The sequence below is a fragment of the Xenopus tropicalis genome, chromosome 5 (genome assembly GCF_000004195.4).
Source record: "Xenopus tropicalis strain Nigerian chromosome 5, UCB_Xtro_10.0, whole genome shotgun sequence".
Taxonomy (NCBI): domain Eukaryota; kingdom Metazoa; phylum Chordata; class Amphibia; order Anura; family Pipidae; genus Xenopus; species Xenopus tropicalis.
The window spans coordinates 116,871,736-116,891,367 of NC_030681.2; the positions used below are offsets into that span (position 1 = coordinate 116,871,736).

General features: G+C 38.5%; 1 protein-coding gene across 1 annotated transcript in view; it reads left to right on the top strand.

The window, feature by feature from the left end:
- The window catches only part of gpr149 (G protein-coupled receptor 149), a 48,207-nt gene that overhangs the window by 7,071 nt on the left and 21,504 nt on the right, over window positions 1–19,632 (top strand). The window contains exon 3 of the mRNA XM_002933259.5: window positions 17,625–18,085. Within this exon, the coding sequence (XP_002933305.3) occupies window positions 17,625–18,085 (461 nt within the window). The remainder of the gene's footprint in view (window positions 1–17,624; window positions 18,086–19,632) is intronic.

The window sequence follows — 19,632 nt, forward strand, 5'->3', positions numbered from 1 at the left end:
GCGGCCACAATTTTCCATGTAGAAAGAGAAGAGTGGTGTCTCTGAATAGCTGAAGGTGTGCACTTTTTGGAAATATATAGTTTGCGGGGGTTATTTCACAGGTATGGGGGTGTTTAGACTAAATAACTGCAGGTAGAGCAAAGCCCCCCGTTATGCATTGCCCCTGTTAGGGGGCATTTGGTGGCCACGTCTTTATGTGCACCCATACATATGGGGTATCGTTTTATTCAGGGGAACTTGCAAATTGAGGTTTAGTAAGTTTTTGGTAGTTGCCATGGAGATTTTGGGGAGAAATCTAGGTTTTTTATCTGGTTTTTCCTTGATTTCTGACCAAAATCTAGGTTTGTATCTGGTTTTTCCTTGATTTCTGACCAAAGCGCTGACTTCTGCAAGGGACTGCGGCCACAATTTTCCATGTAGAAAGAGAAGAGTGGTGTCTCTGAATAGCTGAAGGTGTGCACTTTTCGTAAATATATAGATTGTGGGGGTTATTTCACAGGTAGGGGGGGTTAACACTGAAAAACTGCAGGTAGTGCACATAGAGCGCAGCCCCCAAAATTTCAACTGAAATTGCCCTTATGCATTGCCCCTGTTTTGGGGCATTTGGTGGCCACGTCTTTATGTGCACCCATACATATGGGGTATCGTTTTATTCAGGGGAACTTGCAGATTAATGGTTAGTAAGTTTTTGGTAGTTGCCATGGAGATTTTGGGGAGAAATCTAGGTTTGTATCTGGTTTTTCCTTGATTTCTGACCAAAGCGCTGACTTCTGCAAGGGACTGTGGCCACAATTTTCCATGTAGAAAGAGAAGAGTGGTGTCTCTGAATAGCTGAAGGTGTGCACTTTTTGGAAATATATAGTTTGTGGGGGTTATTTCACAGGTATGGGGGTGTTTAGACTAAATAACTGCAGGTAGAGCACAGCCCCCCCCTTATGCATTGCCCCTGTTTGGGGGCATTTGGTGGACACGTCTTTATGTGTACCCATACATATGGGGTATCGTTTTATTCAGGGGAACTTGCAGATTGATGTTTAGTAAGTTTTTGGTAGTTGCCATGGAGATTTTGGGGAGAAATCTAGGTTTGTATCTGGTTTTTCCTTGATTTCTGACCGATGCGCTTACTTCTGCAAGGGACTGCGGCCACAATTTTCCATGTAGAAAGAGGAGAGTGGTGTCTCTGAATAGCTGAAGGTGTGCACTTTTCAGAAATATATAGTTTGTGGGGGTTATTTTACAGGTAGGGGGGGTTAACACTGAAAAACTGCAGGAAGTGCACATAGAGCACAGCCCCCAAAATTTCAACTGAAATTGCCCTTATGCATTGCCCCTGTTTTGGGGCATTTGGTGGCCACGTCTTTATGTGTACCCATACATATGGGGTATCGTTTTATTCAGGGGAACTTGCAGATTGATGTTTAGTAAGTTTTTGGTAGTTGCCATGGAGATTTTGGGGAGAAATCTAGGTTTGTATCTGGTTTTTCCTTGATTTCTGACCAATGCGCTGACTTCTGCAAGGGACTGTGGCCACAATTTTCCATGTAGAAAGAGAAGAGTGGTGTCTCTGAATAGCTGAAGGTGTGCACTTTTTGGAAATATATAGTTTGCGGGGGTTATTTTACAGGTAGGGGGGGTTAACACTGAAAAACTGCAGGAAGTGCACATAGAGCGCAGCCCCCAAAATTTCAACTGAAATTGCCCTTATGCATTGCCCCTGTTTTGGGGCATTTGGTGGCCACGTCTTTATGTGTACCCATACATATGGGGTATCGTTTTATTCAGGGGAACTTGCAGATTGATGTTTAGTAAGTTTTTGGTAGTTGCCATGGAGATTTTGGGGAGAAATCTAGGTTTGTGTCTGTTTTTTCCTTGATTTCTGACCAATGCGCTGACTTCTGCAAGGGACTGCGGCCACAATTTTCCATGTAGAAAGAGGAGAGTGGTGTCTCTGAATAGCTGAAGGTGTGCACTTTTCAGAAATATATAGTTTGTGGGGGTTATTTTACAGGTAGGGGGGGTTAACACTGAAAAACTGCAGGAAGTGCACATAGAGCGCAGCCCCCAAAATTTCAACTGAAATTGCCCTTATGCATTGCCCCTGTTTTGGGGCATTTGGTGGCCACGTCTTTATGTGTACCCATACATATGGGGTATCGTTTTATTCAGGGGAACTTGCAGATTGATGTTTAGTAAGTTTTTGGTAGTTGCCATGGAGATTTTGGGGAGAAATCTAGGTTTGTATCTGGTTTTTCCTTGATTTCTGACCAATGCGCTGACTTCTGCAAGGGACTGCGGCCACAATTTTCCATGTAGAAAGAGGAGAGTGGTGTCTCTGAATAGCTGAAGGTGTACACTTTTCAGAAATATATAGTTTGTGGGGGTTATTTTACAGGTAGGGGGGGTTAACACTGAAAAACTGCAGGAAGTGCACATAGAGCGCAGCCCCCAAAATATCAACTGAAATTGCCCTTATGCATTGCCCCTGTTTTGGGGCATTTGGTGGCCACGTCTTTATGTGCACCCATACATATGGGGTATTGTTTTATTCAGGGGAACTTGCAGATTGATGTTTAGTAAGTTTTTGGTAGTTGCCATGGAGATTTTGGGGAGAAATCTAGGTTTTTTATCAGTTTTTTCCTCGATTTCTGACCAAAGCGCTGACTTCTGCAAGGGACTGCGGCCACAATTTTCTATGTAGAAAGAGAAGAGTGGTGTCTCTGAATAGCTGAAGGTGTGCACTTTTCAGAAATATATAGTTTGTGGGGGTTATTTCACAAGTAGGGGGGGTTAACACTGAAAAACTGCAGGTAGTGCACATAGAGCACAGCACCCACATTTTTAGCTGTAATTGCTCTTGTGCATTGCCCCTGCTTTGGAGTGTTTGGTGCCCATGTCTTTATGTGCACCCATACATATGGGGCATCATTTTATTCAGTAGAAATTTGTCTTTCAAATTTGCCTTTGTTAGAAAATTTTTATGAGATTTTTTTTTGTCAAATCCACATTTGATCATGCGTCCAAGTTTACGTTTTAGAAAAAAAAAAAAATGTCAAAAAAACTTCCAAATTTCACAATGCACTGACAAAAGGTATTTGGCTTTTTAGTGAAAACTACATTGCACCTAGAAACCTGAAGGTCTGTAGTTTCTAAAGATACCAAACATGAGGGGATATTTTAGATTTACATATAAGTTATGCTGCATCAACTGTTACAAGCGCTTTTCCGCTTTGTTCTGGTGTGATATTGTACTAAGTATTGCTTTAGTTTGGGGGTTACTTCTGGACAGGAACTGTGGGGTACCACCACATATTTGGTATCGTTGGACTTGGGAGTATCAGGGCTTTTACAAACAACAAAAAAAAGTTTGTAAAATTAACTTTTCTATGGAAAAAAAACTCAAAATATACAGAAATTTTTCATAATTTTTTTTTTTTTTACATAATTCACCCAAAATACACATCATATCTCCAGAAAAGTTATAAAATTTGGTATGTATGTCGAAGCCCAATTAGTGACGAAAAAAACGATATATAATTTCCCTAGTTTCATGGAGGTTTTCCTACCAAAAAACATTGTTAAAGCGAATGAGTACAAAATGCTTAAAAAACGTCTGGCACTGGGGGGAACCGAAATGACGAATTCGGCTGGCACTTAAAGGGTTAAAGCACCTAAAGACTATTTTTGACATTAGATTTTTGTGGAAATGAATACGATGTTTATTGTTTTTGTTCAATCATCTTCCACTTTGCCAGTGAAACCACTGTCTGGTTGCTAGAGGAAGTACCAAGATGGTTCTTTGGTAACTTATGAGCCGTCAATGTAGCACTCATTTGGCAATACTGGGTTTGTTGATAAAACAGGCACAGCTGATCTTTTTATGTGTCTTATGGAGTCCCCAAAACCTTAAGGTGACCTATAATTTAAGCATACATACATCAGCTTGGCCTTCTCTGGATTCCCAGCACTCCAGGGCCTCCCAGGAGATACTAGCTGCCCCCATTGTTACCTTTCTATCCCCCCTCCCAAATAAATACCCAGGGCCCAGTAAACATATTAATGATCAATGGACAAATCCAGCCAAGACTGCTGGTAGTGCTTGCAAACCGAAGAGTGAATTCATTCAGGGCAACCCTTCTACATACATATTCTAAAGCTGTCACATGATATAGCAACCCTACTAGAGTACCTCATTGGGGCTGTAGCACTGTTGTATCTAGTTAATAGCTAGAAGTTAGGCAGGTTATATATAGGCATTATGGTTGAACGTGATGGACATATGTCTTTTTTCAACCCAACTTACTATGTTACTATGTTACTATTTATATGATTAAGTGTTACCTGTGACACATGCCAATAAAAAGCTTCAAATGGGGTCGTCTATAACACTGGGCAAATTTGGACATGGGCAGTATCTCTTGGCAACCAATCAGATGATTGCTTTTAGCCTGCAGCTAGCTGGAAAAATCTAACCACCAGCCCATACACTTGCATTCAGTGGAGGGTCCTTGATCAAGGAAGGGCACAGAAGGGTAAAAGAATGTACCGTGGCTTTAAATCACCATGTGCAACATAAGCCTTAAATTTGCACATGTTTTATTACCTACAACCACTTTACAACATATTAAAAGGATGGCACATTATTGAGTGTTCAGATTTCCATTGTTTTTGTGCTAAGTAGAAAAGCTGTGCAGCTGAAGAGCCACTTATGCTTCAGTCCCAAGAGCTGTGCTGGCTGTTAGATATCTAGCACCTGCTACTAATTGCAACACGTTAGGGTTTATATCTTTTTGGAATGAAAAAAAAATATACAGTATAGTTATTTCTAACCATCTACGTTCAGGCAAATTTTATTTAAGTGAAACTATGTTACAGCTCCCAGTCTCCCTCAGCAATAGAAACTGCACAGGTTGCATACCTGTTATGTTGTTTGTAAATGTAATTGCTATTGAAAGCAGGGTTTGTCTGCTATTCTTTACACTGCTGGTTCTGACTATTGAAACACGGCAGCAGAAGCCAATTGATTAACCGAGCTGTGAAGAAGCATGCAAGGCATTGCAGAAAACCAACAGTCCCAACCAACAGTGCAGAGGGGATCAAAAACTACTGTATATAAAACTACTTTTATATGCAATACATTTTGCAAGCTGAAATTGTTTAATTAACATATATTGGAAAGTTGTCTAGAGTTATATTTCTTTCACTCAGCAATATTGTGTTTTGGACTTTGCATTTAATTCATCGCACCTTGGCAAAGAACCTTTATTTTTTAGTTCTTTGGGCAGCAAAACGAACATAAATTATTGGTGATTTGGGATAGGGACTTGCTGTGCCTAAATATATAAAACTATTACAAATAATTGATAATGAAAAGAAATATAAATAAAACCATATGTTATGAGATAACCTGCCAAGCTATAGGCATTAATACATTCATTTACTGGGCCTTAAAGAGTAGTTGTGGTACCCAAGGCCCACCTAAAAGACCTACAGAAGATTTGTCCCCTGTGGCCTTACCCACCAGGTTGTATGTGGTTTGGCCACATGTGTATCATTAAACAGCTTCTTTTGTGATCTCAATGAGATAATTTGCCAGCACAGTTTGCTGGTCAACCAATCTGGGTGCAAGCGACTAGTTTTGTCCATTAGATCCCATTGGTATGTGCACTATATGGGCAAGGGTATTCAGAGACCACTTCTAACTGTTTGTATATTTGTAGTGATGAGCGAATCTGTCACATTTCGCCAATAAATTCGCTAATCTTTAATGTTGTGCAGAAAAAAAATTGTCGCCTGCGACTATTCTTCTTGTGACAATTTTGGACGTGCGACTATTCTTTTGACGCCTGCGACTATTCTTGTGACAATTTTGGACGTGCGACTATTCTTTTTACGCCTGCAAGTATTATTGTGTCAATTTTGGGCGCGCGACTATTCTTTTGATGCCCGCGAAAATTTTTGGAAACATTTGGCCAAATAATGTTTGCTTAGGGTTCTCCAGCAAACATGGTAATGAGCAGGAATTATATGTAGACCAATATGTATTTCACAATTGCATTTTAATTCCTGTTCACAGTTTTATGTATTTCTTACTTGTGTAAAGTCCTCTGAGCAACAGAATGTATAGCACACTGGGGTCTATTTAACAAGCTATTTTTGACAATTGTTCTATTTTAGTGTGTTACAAGTGTATCAAGTGCTGCTGCTTCTCAGGAAGATTTGACTCTACCATCTGCTTTGTGACATCACAAATTAAAAATGAGATCTTGTATCTAATGTAGTTTTTAATACTCAATATACTTTTAATAAAATCACAAGTTAAAGTCATTTAGATCAGGTATTGGACGTGTAATAAAAATCAGGGTGTGCTGGATACAAACTGCATTGACTGTAACAATGGCCATTCCAACTGTGGTACAGACTTATCAAAATGTATAGCGCACCACAGAAAAATTCACCAACTCTCTATTCCTTTGGGATTTTTAGATGTGTATTTACCAATGGGTGAAAGTCAGAGTTCACCATTTGATAAATACGCTTCTAAAAATCCCATAGGAATGAATAGAAAGTGAGTGAATCTGTCCACTCAACAAGTGCACAACTGTAAACTTGCTTTCTGACTTAGTCCTGTACATAAAGCTTGTTTGAGGATATATATATATATATATATATATACAGGTATAGGACCCATTATCCAGAATGCTTGGGACCAAGGGTATTCCGGATAAGGGGTCTTTCCGTAATTTGGATCTCAATACCTTAAGTCTACTAAAAAATCAATAAAACATAAATTAAACCCAATAGGATTGTTTTGCATCCAATAAGGATTAATTATATCTTAGTTGGAATCAATTACAAGGTTCTGTTTTATTTCTACATAGAAAAAGGAAATCAGTTTTAAAATTCTGAATTATTTGACTAAAATGGAGTCTATGGGAGACGGGCATTCCGTAATTCGGAGCTTTCTGGATAACGGGTTTCCGGATAAGGGGTCCAATACCTGTATATATATATACAAAATTAATAGAAGGGTATTTTAATAACAAATGTACAATAGTGCTTAGATTTATACATCACTTTAAATTGCAAATAACTTAAAATATATAATAAAGATGGAGCTGGATGGATCTCAGCTATAACTATGTACAATGTAAATAACATAAGTAAACAAAATCCCCTTTCCAATATTATACCAATTATTTATTGTGTGTTTGGTGAAGGAGGAGGAAAACCACACTAATTGGTATTCTGTATGTATTCCCTCTGACCAATCATTTGTGGAATGTATTGACTATTTCTAGTAACATCACCTCTGTCATTGCTTTCACTGTCCCTATAATCATTTCCAATCAACCTCATTAAGTCAAATTTCATTGGCCTTCCATCTGTGTAAAGAAGTGCTATGGTAACGTCTTCCTTCTATATCCAGTCTGTCTTTCTTTACAGCATGCAGTCTGTCTTTCTTTACAGCATGCAGTCTGTCTTTCTTTACAGCATGCAGTCTGTCTTTCTTTACAGCATGCAGTCTGTCTTTCTTTACAGCATGTAGTCTGTCTTTCTTTACAGCATGCAGTCTGTCTTTATTTACAACATGTAGTCTGTTTTTCTTTAAAATGACTATATTATTGCCAGCAGTTCACTCTTAAGTGGCAAAATGCTTTATGTGCTATAGATGAAACATTCAGGTTTACAACAGCATTTTTGAATGGAGCATCTGCCAGAAATGGTAGGTTTGATTTGTGCACAGCATTGTCTGGTATATAATATATCAGATGTGTAACTATAGGAGACAGTCCTTTATTACTGCACTTCTAATAATTTTGACTTTATATGGTAACAGAGTTTCAGTTGTCATTTTTCTTGCAAACATGGCCTGGAGCTGTGGCCCTAAAGTGTGCCTATACTAAAAGGTGATGCTAAAAGCAAGATTTATTATTAGCAGGTAGTCAGTGTTTCCATAAAAGTGTGTCTGTGTTTGTATGAAATAAATACCTGCACCTTCTTATTCTCTACTTTTCCACACATACTTCTGATTAATACAATATATTCAGTTTCTTATCTTCCTTGCACAATTGTATAAACATTTATAAGCATTTAATAATCGGGTTTATTTCCCTTGACTGTAATGGAGATAAGGTCAAAAGTGTATATTGGAGTAGATTTGTGAATTTGAATGTCAGGTTCAGCAGTCTGAATTTTATTTTGGAAGGCAGTGGAAGCCAGTGCAGAGATTGGCAGAGTGGCATGGCAGAGGAGGAGCGGTTGCTGAGGTGTATATGCCTGGCTGTAGCTATCAATATAGCCTTAAGCAAAAGTCTCTAAAGGGGAAGATCAGTTAATATATAGTTACAGTGATCAATAGTGATGGGCGAAATGTTTCACCAGGCATGGATTTGCGGTGAATTTCCGCGTTTCACCATTGGCGGATTGTTGCGGAACGGATGAAAAAATTTGCTGCGGGTCCAAAAGCTGCCGCACGACAAAAGAATAGATGCGGGCGACAAAAGAATAGCCGCGTGACAAAAGAATAGCCGCAGGCGACAATTTTTTTTGCTGCACGTCATTTTCACCGTTTCGCAAATTTTTTGCTGTTTCGTGGATCTTTTGAAAGATTTGCGAATTGACTAGTGATCAATTTGTGATACAGGTATAGGGCCCATAATCCAGAATGCTTGGGACCTGGGGTTTTATGGATAAGGGTTCTTTGGACCTCCATACCTTCAGTGATAAATGATCACATTTTGTAAAACATTCCTTAGGTTAAAGTACTATGGTTTAGTTATTGATTGGATATCAAGAGTGAAGGACAGGTCACAAGAGTAACGTCAAGGCACTGGGCCTTTGGAGATGGGGTGCTAACTTTATAGTTATGTGCAAAAGTAATTGCTATTGAAAGCAGCCCCTGTATCTTACAATTTTCTCTTCTCTTTTCCCTGACTACTTGTAGCATTGAAAAGCTGTATTAGTACTCCTCACTCCTCCAGCCAAGACTGCACTTGCCTTGCATGTTCTGTGATTAACTGCAGCAGGAGAATAATAGAAGCAAGGCATTGCACAAACTGGAATCTTCGCTGGAGGAGATAGGATTTCTGACACATTATTTCTATAGCTTTCCAACTGAATAGGGAATATTACAGGGCAGGCACCAATTTCAGTTGCAATTTAAGTTACTTTTAAAATCATGGAAAAATGTTAATTCATTTTCATTAAAACTGAATTATGTAAAAAAAGTAATTATTTGGGGTAGACATTGCCTTCTGAAGTTAAATGTGATCTGTACAGTTCAATCCAATCCATTGTACTGTCTGATCAAATGGTCCAAATGTGTGAGTAGAAATCCATGTAGTCTCACTGAAGGCAATACAGCTGATTATATCTACGGGTACAAGCTGGAGCAACCAAATTTCCATCAAAGTAGTTTCCTTCATCCACAATTGCTTGGAAACTGGCAATTTGTAAGACATTGTGAGCATTTGTAAAGCTGTGCCTCCCGTGCATAGACACTAATGTCACACATTTACAGTAAGTATTTTATTCCTACCACTAGACTACCCACCCATATCGTAAGGTCTCACACTCTCTTACTGTAATTCATTTTCTATGGCTGTGTGCAGTTCTGCCTGTCTCCAAAATACCCTTTAAATTTTCTATTACTATTTTTTTCCTGTCAGTTGCTCTTTCCACCCTCCTTACCTCTCCCTGCTGCCCTTGCCTGTTTTGGAATGATGTTGTCCCTCCTTCAGGTACCAAAGTTAAATTATAAGCTCTGCATAATTGGCCTACATAATTAGTGTAATCAGTGTACATTGTTGCATGTACTTAGTAGATAACACACACTAAACAATAACATGCCATTTAACATAACATACTATTCTCTGGCTTATAGGCAACTGGCGGAGTAAAACAACACTATTCATTATGCCAAAGTAACTATTACATCTACATAGTCGGATCCCAAGCTAACCAAGGGGAATGTTTCTTTTGTAAAACTGAACCTGAAATGTTACACCTATGAAAGCAATTAGCACCGTCTTGTTTAGCACCAACTAACACTCCTGAGCGCTTATTTAGACTGACTAAACTCCTGCTGTGTGATGTAAGAAAAGATCTCTTTTATTTGCACTAATTGGTTTAATTATTACATATTTGATTTAACAATATTCTTTGGCTCATTACACAGTCACACCATTGTGACAATTAAAGCTGTGCTATGCTGTTGTTTTCTATCAAGATTTCTCCAAATATTTATACATTCTCTTGTTGCTGCATATATATATATAACTGGATGGTGTTTCTTTCTGCTTTCATCTTGGCCTTAAGCTACAAGCACTGCATCTTTTATGTTCTTTAAACAAATGCCTCTTGGCATGTATTATTCATGGAGGATTGTGAAGAAGAAACTCTTAAATGTTGTCTTTTCTGGGGTTTTCTGGTCTCTTCAGTAAAAAAAATAACTTCAATAATAAAAATGAAGCAAGTTTATTGAAAATTCTGATTTTTGTTATTGTTGCTAAATATCCTAGGAATCAGGAGCATACCAACAGCCCTGAGGAGTTCCGACTCAGTTGGCTACTACAATATATGTAACTGTTACATAGGACTTACTCAATGAGGGGCAAGTCATCCCTTGCAAGGTTGGGTACATTACTTAATCTCTAATAAAAAAGACTATAAATACTGGGAAAAGGTTGTTATTTTCCAGCACTGCGCCAGCCCTATATTGGAGGGTAGCATATCAGTTAATATGTACAACTACAGTAGATACTTTACATGAGAAAAACAAGAGAGAAATGTAGAGTGTGTGGCCTGATTGGAAGTCTGTAATCAGTGTGGAACAGCCACATGGATTGATGGTAAGATGCAGAGAGCTTTTATTACATTAATTTTCAGATAAGGGTCAGAACTTTGGGGAAGGCCTATGACATTAGTTTCAGTGTTGTCCTTAAAGGTAACAATAGCCAGTGTATTGATGATGGACAGTTTATGAGTAGAGGAGTTGTGCCTGACACAGTTGTATCCAGTGCATCAAAATTGCATTTAGATGATGACATTTCTGGCATTTAGTGTTAAGGTGGCCAGGGGCTGATTTTATTTAACTATAGGCACCTTATCTGCCCTTGTATGGGCACCAATGATGAGCCTCCCTGATCAAGATCTGGCCAGATTCCAATCAGTGAGGTTTGATTTGTACGTCGGATTTGGGACCGCATTATGCCTGCCATTTAAATTGGGGCCAATATTTAGATGAGAATCAGCCAGCTATCAATTGGGCAGGTTTGTTTGATTTGCAAGCAGTTCTGCAGTTGATGCAGTTCTCATCCCGACTGCCTGCTCAGCGGCAATTATGATCTGATTGCTGGCCTGAGGGACTTCAGGGTGGGCATTACAGAGAAAGATCCTCTTGTTTGCCAACCTTGCCAAACGAATGGCTCCTAACATATTTGGCCAATTTAAGAGTATTGCATCCTGTAAGACTGAAGGCATTTTATCAAGTTTTGACGAAGTGTAGAAAAATAGGAAATTAATGTCACTTTCCTGGCAGATAACAAACTAGTCACGCCCTCCTCCCAACTGATTTCTTAGTGCAATACTTTGCTTTCAATGAAGCTGCCAAATATGAAGTGCGTAATATCAACTGTTCCTCCCTTTTTAGTAAAAAATCTGCTTTGAATTTCCTCTTCACACTAAATTGCAGCTTGGAGTGAGGATTTCTTGTTTCCTAATGATGCTAATAAAGCTTTATCTACTTAATTTGGTTACCAAAATAAACTTAAAATGGGTTTTTACAAAAATATTTTCTTAGAAGGATATCAAATAGAATGTCCAGCTATATGCAGGATCCAGTGATATAATTCTTTTCCCAGCATGAAATCTTTACATTACAAAAAAGATGCCCAGCTGGGTGGGGTTTTAATCATGGTTTGGTCTTCTAAGTGGCAGATGAAATTCAATGTAGATAAATGTCTGCTGATGTTGGCTTTACGTGCATGCTACGTATTCTCTTGATGTGAATGCATATCCTTAATTAAGCTTTGATGCGGAAAGCTTTAAATGTAATTGTGAATCACTGACTCACTCTATTCCTGTATATCTGGAGCCAACAAAATATTGTTCTATATATGATAAGATGTGCATAAATGGCTGTGCTCTCATACAGATCTCATACTGATCTAGTGCAATATGAAACAATGTCTGTCTGTTAAGGGCCGTGGTAGATGGAGAGATTAGTTGCCCGCAACAAATTTCCCTTGTTGCGGGCGACTAATCTCCCCGATATGCTATCCCACTGGCCTGAATGTAAATCGCTGGTGGGATGGCATATGCGGAGCTGCGATTTTCTGAAATCGCTGAAGTTTCCTCTCAAGGCAACTGCATATATGCCATCCCACCAGCGATTTACATTCAGGCCAGTAGGATGGCATATCGGGGAAATTAGTCGCCCGCAACAAGGGAGATTTGTTGCGGGTGACTAATATCTCCATCTACCACGGCCCTTAACAGACAGACATTGTTTCACATTGCACTAGATCAGTATGAGATCTGTATTCACAGCTCTCTTGCCCCCTGCCCCCCCAACAATGTACACCACGTATGTGCAGAGGGGTTACACATACATATAAATATTGTTCTGATTTGTTGGATAAACCAATTATAGAGGTGCAAAGCCACTAACATTGTGGCCTTTTTTATGTAGTCCCCCATATAACTACTAATTTGCCAAAGTAGGAATTTTCTCCTTGTCTAACTTCACCAGATTTTGTCTCTGCCAGGTATATTTTCACAGGACAAGGCATACTTGTACTCTCCTTTTAGTAATTTGTTAATGTTCTATTGTAGGAGGAAGTCTCTTATCATTAGTGGAAAATATGGAGACACACACTAAACAGCATGGTGCCCCATTTTGGGGGTCTTGACCCATAGTTTGAGAATACAGAGTTCATTGAATATGAAGTTTCCCTGGGATAAATAATGAGAAAAAAATAGCAATGGTAATGATAAAAGGAAAATAAATGTATATGAATTACATATGAGGGTTATGTCCCATTTATTTTCCCATATTTGCAGCATTAAAAGCAAAATATTAGATTTTTACATTTTTGTCCATAGAGAAAACCTTGGAAAAAAACAAGCCAAGTAGTAATCCCCACTCCTATGTAAGTGCAAATATACGAAGAAATGAACGTTCTGCACTCACAATAACCTATGTCTTCATATATCACTGTCTATTTGAGGGAAAATTGATGATAAATCAGATTTGCAAGCAGAAAATGGTTTCACTATTAATGATGTAATCAAATGGGGAAAACCTGTCTTCTGATGAATATTTCTCGTTTTCTTTTATTGAAACAAAATTTTCTTACATATTCATTACATTAATAAAAGAAATGTAACGTGGAAAAGTACCTTATATAAATACATCAAAAATGCGGAAATGTCATCCAGCGTGAGCAGAATAGTTACAATCACCTAAGTATTTACATTTAATTTGCAGCAGATGATAACCGTTCAGACCGGGAAAGGCTGTGATGCAATATTACATGCATATGGCTGACACGTACAACAGTACTATAGTAAATGGCCCTTGGCATAGTTACAGAAATGACTGGTCATGGCATTTCATTCCAACGCTCTTGATATTTGCTGACTAGCCAACAGATACGCCCTAGCAAACAGATGGGAAAACAAGATGCTGGTACAGAAAAGCTGCACATTACTATATAGTTTATCGATGAGCCACACTAATGGCAACCACTGAGGCAAAATAATTTAGTAATTTAGACAACACAGGAAACATATACTAGAAGTTGGTGTGGTTTTTGAATAAATGAAAGGAAATATAAATCCTCAAAACAAATTAATATAAACTTTCTTAGAGCACAATCCTAAATACTTTTGCAATATGCATTGATATAGTTATTATACAGATAATTTAATAAAATTGCAATAACAGTGCCACCTGCTGGTCAGTTCTGTCAACTATGCTACAGCCGAGAGAAAATTTTAGAAGAAGGACAGAGAACTTTACATATGCTGCTGTGTGAGAAAAGTCCTCTGATTTTATGATAATCTTTCTAAGAATGTACTGTGGGAGTTAGCAATGGAATGAGTAGCCAAAACCACACTAAGAAGGTAGTATAAGCTTCATATTAAAAGGTAAATTAATCTTAAAATAAACTCAAGTTTATTTAATAAATAGTGCAGTGATATTTATATCTGCAGTGGAATTGAAACTGTTATCAAGTTCTCAGGGTCCCAAAAAGAAACATAATAAATAATAAATAAATTGACCTTTTGGTTGCCTTGTGTCAGTGGCCAAGCAAGCAGATGAAAAGAAAGAAAAGAAACACAAAGTATTAAAAACGTATCTAGGGAAGGGCACTAAGGGGCACAAGAGCTTATTGTTCATTTGCTAAGCACTTATGGCCCCTGCCTGCTGTGCCTTACACTTGCACCTCTGTATAATGCACCAGCTAGGGGCAGATAGGGAGCAGGTGAGGGGCGCCTATGTGCTTCCATCCACTTCTCTTGCATCCTGTACCAACTGACTGGATCTAAAGGCCATTCTGCAAATTAGATCTATTGTCTGGCAATAAAAGATTAAGGATCAAAATGACTAAAGATCAATTATTTTACCAAGCAGTAACCATGGAAAAAAATACAAATTCTTCTATATGTAACAATGTTTCTTTGGAGGTAGAAAGACCAGTACAGAAACAGTTGGCCAAGGTGTTAATCCTTTCTTGCAATTAGAGTTCCCATTGTTAATGAGCTGTAACACCCCATAGAACAAAATGATTTTAGACTGCTCGAAAGCCATCAAATTTTCCTGACAGTCCAGAAAGTGTTAACTATGCAGAATCTGAGCTCTTCAGAATCTCTGTCTGGATTCCCCAATTCTATATTTAATGAATTAATTATTGTCATCACTACTGGTATACAAGTCATACCGATCATTTACTGTAACTGTAATACAGAAGGAGGAAAATGTGGCTTACAAAAAATCTGTTTTTCTGGTAGTCTTCTTGGGGCTTGTGTAATGGGGTCATAAAAAGGCAACTACTATTCCTGACAATAGTCACTCAGTATTAACTGTAATGTTGTAATGTGACATAATTATATTATAGAGCTTATGCTTTCAGAGAAACCGACAGTAATTGCTGAAGTGTTGTTCAGCCTATGTCAGTGCAGACGCCATAACAGGGTCAGTCATGGCTGGAAACTCTGATGTATTATTTCACCATTAGTATTAATCAGGAAATCTGCACTTTAGGGGAAAGAGAACTAAAAGCTACAGAGGGCAATATTACACAGTTACTAGAGGCATTGCATTAGGATGGTCCCATAAATTATGGGTTCTTCATGAAAGATTATAGTTACAGTCTAATTCATTAATTCACTTAAATTTCTCTTAAAAGCTGAACTTCCATAAAGGTTTTGGGTACAAAATACTGTACTTCTGGTGCCACAAAGCTTATGTTTAAAAGATTTAATGAAGAAGGAAAGCACATCCCCCAGTGATTGCAATCACTTACCTGTTACCAGGGTAAGTGCTCCAGTTAGCAGAAACCTGCCCTGGCCCGAGGTACTTTTGTGCAAGCTCCATGGAGTGATCCTCTTCCTGCTTCTTTTTTTATAGCATAGTTGTACATGCGCAGTCAGTGAAAAGCCGAACTTTAACAAAAAGCCAGTTTTTTCACTCTACTGCACATACAGTGGAGGAAATAATTATTTGACCCCTCACTGATTTTGTAAGTTTGTCCAATGACAAAGAAATGAAAAGTCTCAGAACAGTAGCATTTCAATGGTAGGTTTATTTTAACAGTGGCAGATAGCACATCAAAAGGAAAATTGAAAAGATAACTTTAAATAAAAGATAGCAACTGATTTGCATTTCATTGAGTGAAATAAGTTTTTGAACCCTCTAACAAAAAAGACTTAATACTTAGTGGAAAAACCCTTGTTTGCAAGCACAGAGGTCAAACGTTTCTTGTAATTGATGACCAAGTTTGCGCACATTTTAGGAGGAATGTTGGTCCCACTCCTCTTTGCAGATCATCTCTAAATCCCTAAGGTTTCGAGGCTGTCTCTGTGCAACTCTGAGCTTGAGCTCCCTCCATAGGTTTTCTATTGGATTAAGGTCCGGAGACTGACTAGGCCACTCCATGACCTTAATGTGCTTCTTCTTGAGCCACTCCTTTGTTGCCTTTGCTGTATGTTTTGGGTCATTGTCGTGCTGGAACACCCATCCACGACCCATTTTCAGTTTCCTGGCAGAGGGAAGGAGGTTGTCGTTCAGGATTTCACGATACATGGCTCCGTCCATTTTCCCGTTAATGCGAATAAGTTGTCCTGTGCCCTTAGCAGAAAAACACCCCCAAAGCAAAATGTTTCCACCCCCATGCTTGACGGTGGGGACGGTGTTTTGGGGGTCATAGGCAGCATTTTTCTTCCTCCAAACACAGCGAGTTGAGTTAATGCCAAAGAGCTCTATTTTGGTCTCATCAGACCACAGCACCTTCTCCCAGTCACTCCCAGAATCATTCAGGTGTTCATTGGCAAACTTCAGACGGGCCTGCACATGTGCCTTCTTGAGCAGGGGGACCTTGCGAGCCCTGCAGGATTTTAATCCATTGCGGTGTAATGTGTTTCCAATGGTTTTCTTGGTGACTGTGGTCCCTGCTAATTTGAGGTCATTAACTAACTCCTCCCGTGTAGTTCTAGGATGCTTTTTCACCTTTCTCAGAATCATTGACACCCCACGAGGTGAGATCATGCGTGGAGCCCCAGAGCGAGGTCGATTGATGGTCATTTTGTGCTCCTTCCATTTTCGAACAATCGCACCAACAGTTGTCACCTTCTCTCCCAGCTTCTTGCTAATGGTTTTGTAGCCCATTCCAGCCTTGTGCAGGTCTACAATTTTGTCTCTGACATCCTTGGACAGCTCTTTGGTCTTTCCCATGTTGGAGAGTTTGGAGTCTGCTTGATTGATTGATTGATTCTGTGGACAGGTGTCTTTTATACAGGTGACTAGTTAAGACAGGTGTCCTTAATGAGGTTGACTAATTGAGTAGAAGTGTCTAACCACTCTGTGGGAGCCAGAACTCTTAATGGTTGGTAGGGGTTCAAAAACTTATTTCACTCAATGAAATGCAAATCAGTTGCTATCTTTTATTTAAAGTTATTTTTTCGATTTTCCTTTTGATGTGCTATCTGCCACTGTTAAAATAAACCTACCATTGAAATGATACTGTTCTGAGACTTTTCATTTCTTTGTCATTGGACAAACTTACAAAATCAGTGAGGGGTCAAATAATTATTTCCTCCACTGTATGTCAGTCCTGTGATTTAGAAGAAAGAAGAGGATTCCTCCACAATGCTCACACAGAAGTACCCTGGGCCGGTGCAGTTTTCTGCCAGCAGAAACACCGGCCTGGGGTATCAGGTAAGTGATTATCATCTAAAATTTGGTACCCCCAGTGATTGAAGCTTTCCTTCTCCTTTAACTTATAATTAAATCACCTTTAGCATCATCAAGGCTTCTTAAAAAATAAAGCATTAAGATAAAGTAAGACAACATGCATTTAATAGTCTAATCTTACTTCTAATAACATTTGTTTTTTTCCTAGTCAAAAAAAGAGGATTCGACTTCAATTTATCTTTCAATAAAGGCTATGGGATTTATAAGATATCGCAGGACAATCACGCTACCGGGGAAAATTCCATCTCATATCATAACTTGATTAACTACGACTGTGAGAACATGAATGAAACGCGCTGTGACCGAATGCTTAATTCAGCCATGCTGGACTTCAGCACCATAAGTTTCCAGGACAGCTCCCTGCTGAGAGATGCCAATATGCTGAAAATCCCACATACAGATGCAAAGCTGGAGCAGTGCAAAGAAAAGGCTTTTGGGTGTCTTCTATCAGAGAAAATTGGTGCCTTTAAAAGAGATGATGTAAGAAACTTTGATAAATCAACATTTTATGAAGGACAGGAAAGGAGGTTGTCTCATGAAGAGAGTCGCAAACCAGAGCTCACAGACTGGGAGTGGTGCAGGAGTAAGTCTGAAAGAACACCTCGACAGGTAACCCTTGCCTTCTCCTTCATTATAAGGAATGCACAATAGCCAGGCATAAATTGTATAATATATATTCATATAGACTGTGCTTAGTCAGGTCATTCTTTACCAACATTGTTTACAGATGTCACATTACTATGTCCATTTTTTGAACAGGGGTGAACACTTTTCCATAAACACACACACGAATATATATATATATATATATATATATAAACAATAATTTTTAGTCCAAAATTCAATCAAGTGTCATAAGAAACATATATTCGGGTAAATGGTCAGGATGGATTTCAAATGCTTATGTTGCCTTTAAATGGCATCCACACACTAAACTTTGGTTACTAAGCAGTTATTGTTTGGAAGGCAAGTAATAAAGATGCATGGCCATCAGTCTTGGTTGTGGACCACAGCGTTTTTATTATATTTATATATAAAATAAAGGTGTTGGGTTAATGAAAGGGAAGGGGCAGAGGCCATTGCTTTAGCATCAAGTGGTTTCTTAGATTATCAGTCATTAAATTGCTCACATTGTAAAGCAATCCATGGGCACATAGTAACATGTAAAAGATTAACTCAGCTGCAGTGAGTACAATATATGGTTTTGAGAAGTACATTGTGGCATAATATTTACCTGCTGATACAAGGAAGTCTAGAGTAATTAAATATTTACACAATTTTTCATAAAAGCTCCTATCAGCTGAGATACACTACTAACTTAACATGTAAACGTGATACCTGCATCCCCAACTCATACTGCCTTGTTCTAAACCAATCCTTGCTAAAATGCTGACGTGAAAATGTGCATAACACATTGTAAATGTTAACAGAAGTGTTTAAAAGTTATTTTCCTTAGTTGCATCATGTGTATTGGTGGCCCATTTATCAAAATTCTCATTTTGGTGGTGGTAGAGATTTTTAAAACCACAACTAAACTCATTTCCACTAAACCATGAATGCCTAATCATGTATTTCCAATAAATGGAGCATCCAAAGAAATTAGAAGAAAATCTTCCAAATGGAAACAGGACAGCTGCCCATTGAATTTAACACAACCTCAACAGCAATGGCAATGTTTTGTTTTAGTGGTTTTCATGGCGTTTTATACTGATCATGTGCTCTGGGCTGCTGTTGAGCCATGTTAACACAGGCGCTTCTTATATATCGTTAAATAAGAATAAAAACAGAATAAATAAGAATTGTGAGAATGAGAGGGGAATGATCCGAGGTAGATCTGGTGCCATACTAAACCTGTGCCTCTTTAGAAGTTGTTATCTGAGAGCAATGCTGTATCTGTCCTGGGTAGAGACTGAGCTGCCATAAAGCTGGGGATTCCTGGGCATTTACTGCTATTTTCCCAGCAGTTTAAAATAGTTTCTCAGTTGTCAACTGGAAATAACTATTCTCTGGTATTTGCCAGTTTATAGCGCCTGCCTGTTATTCCAGTTAAGAAATAGCCTTTAAGTAGAAATTATATTTCCTCATGCAAAGTAGATGTTAATGAAAAGTCAAACTGCTACAGCTCAATATATTAAGCAATCATTTTAGATTCTGGT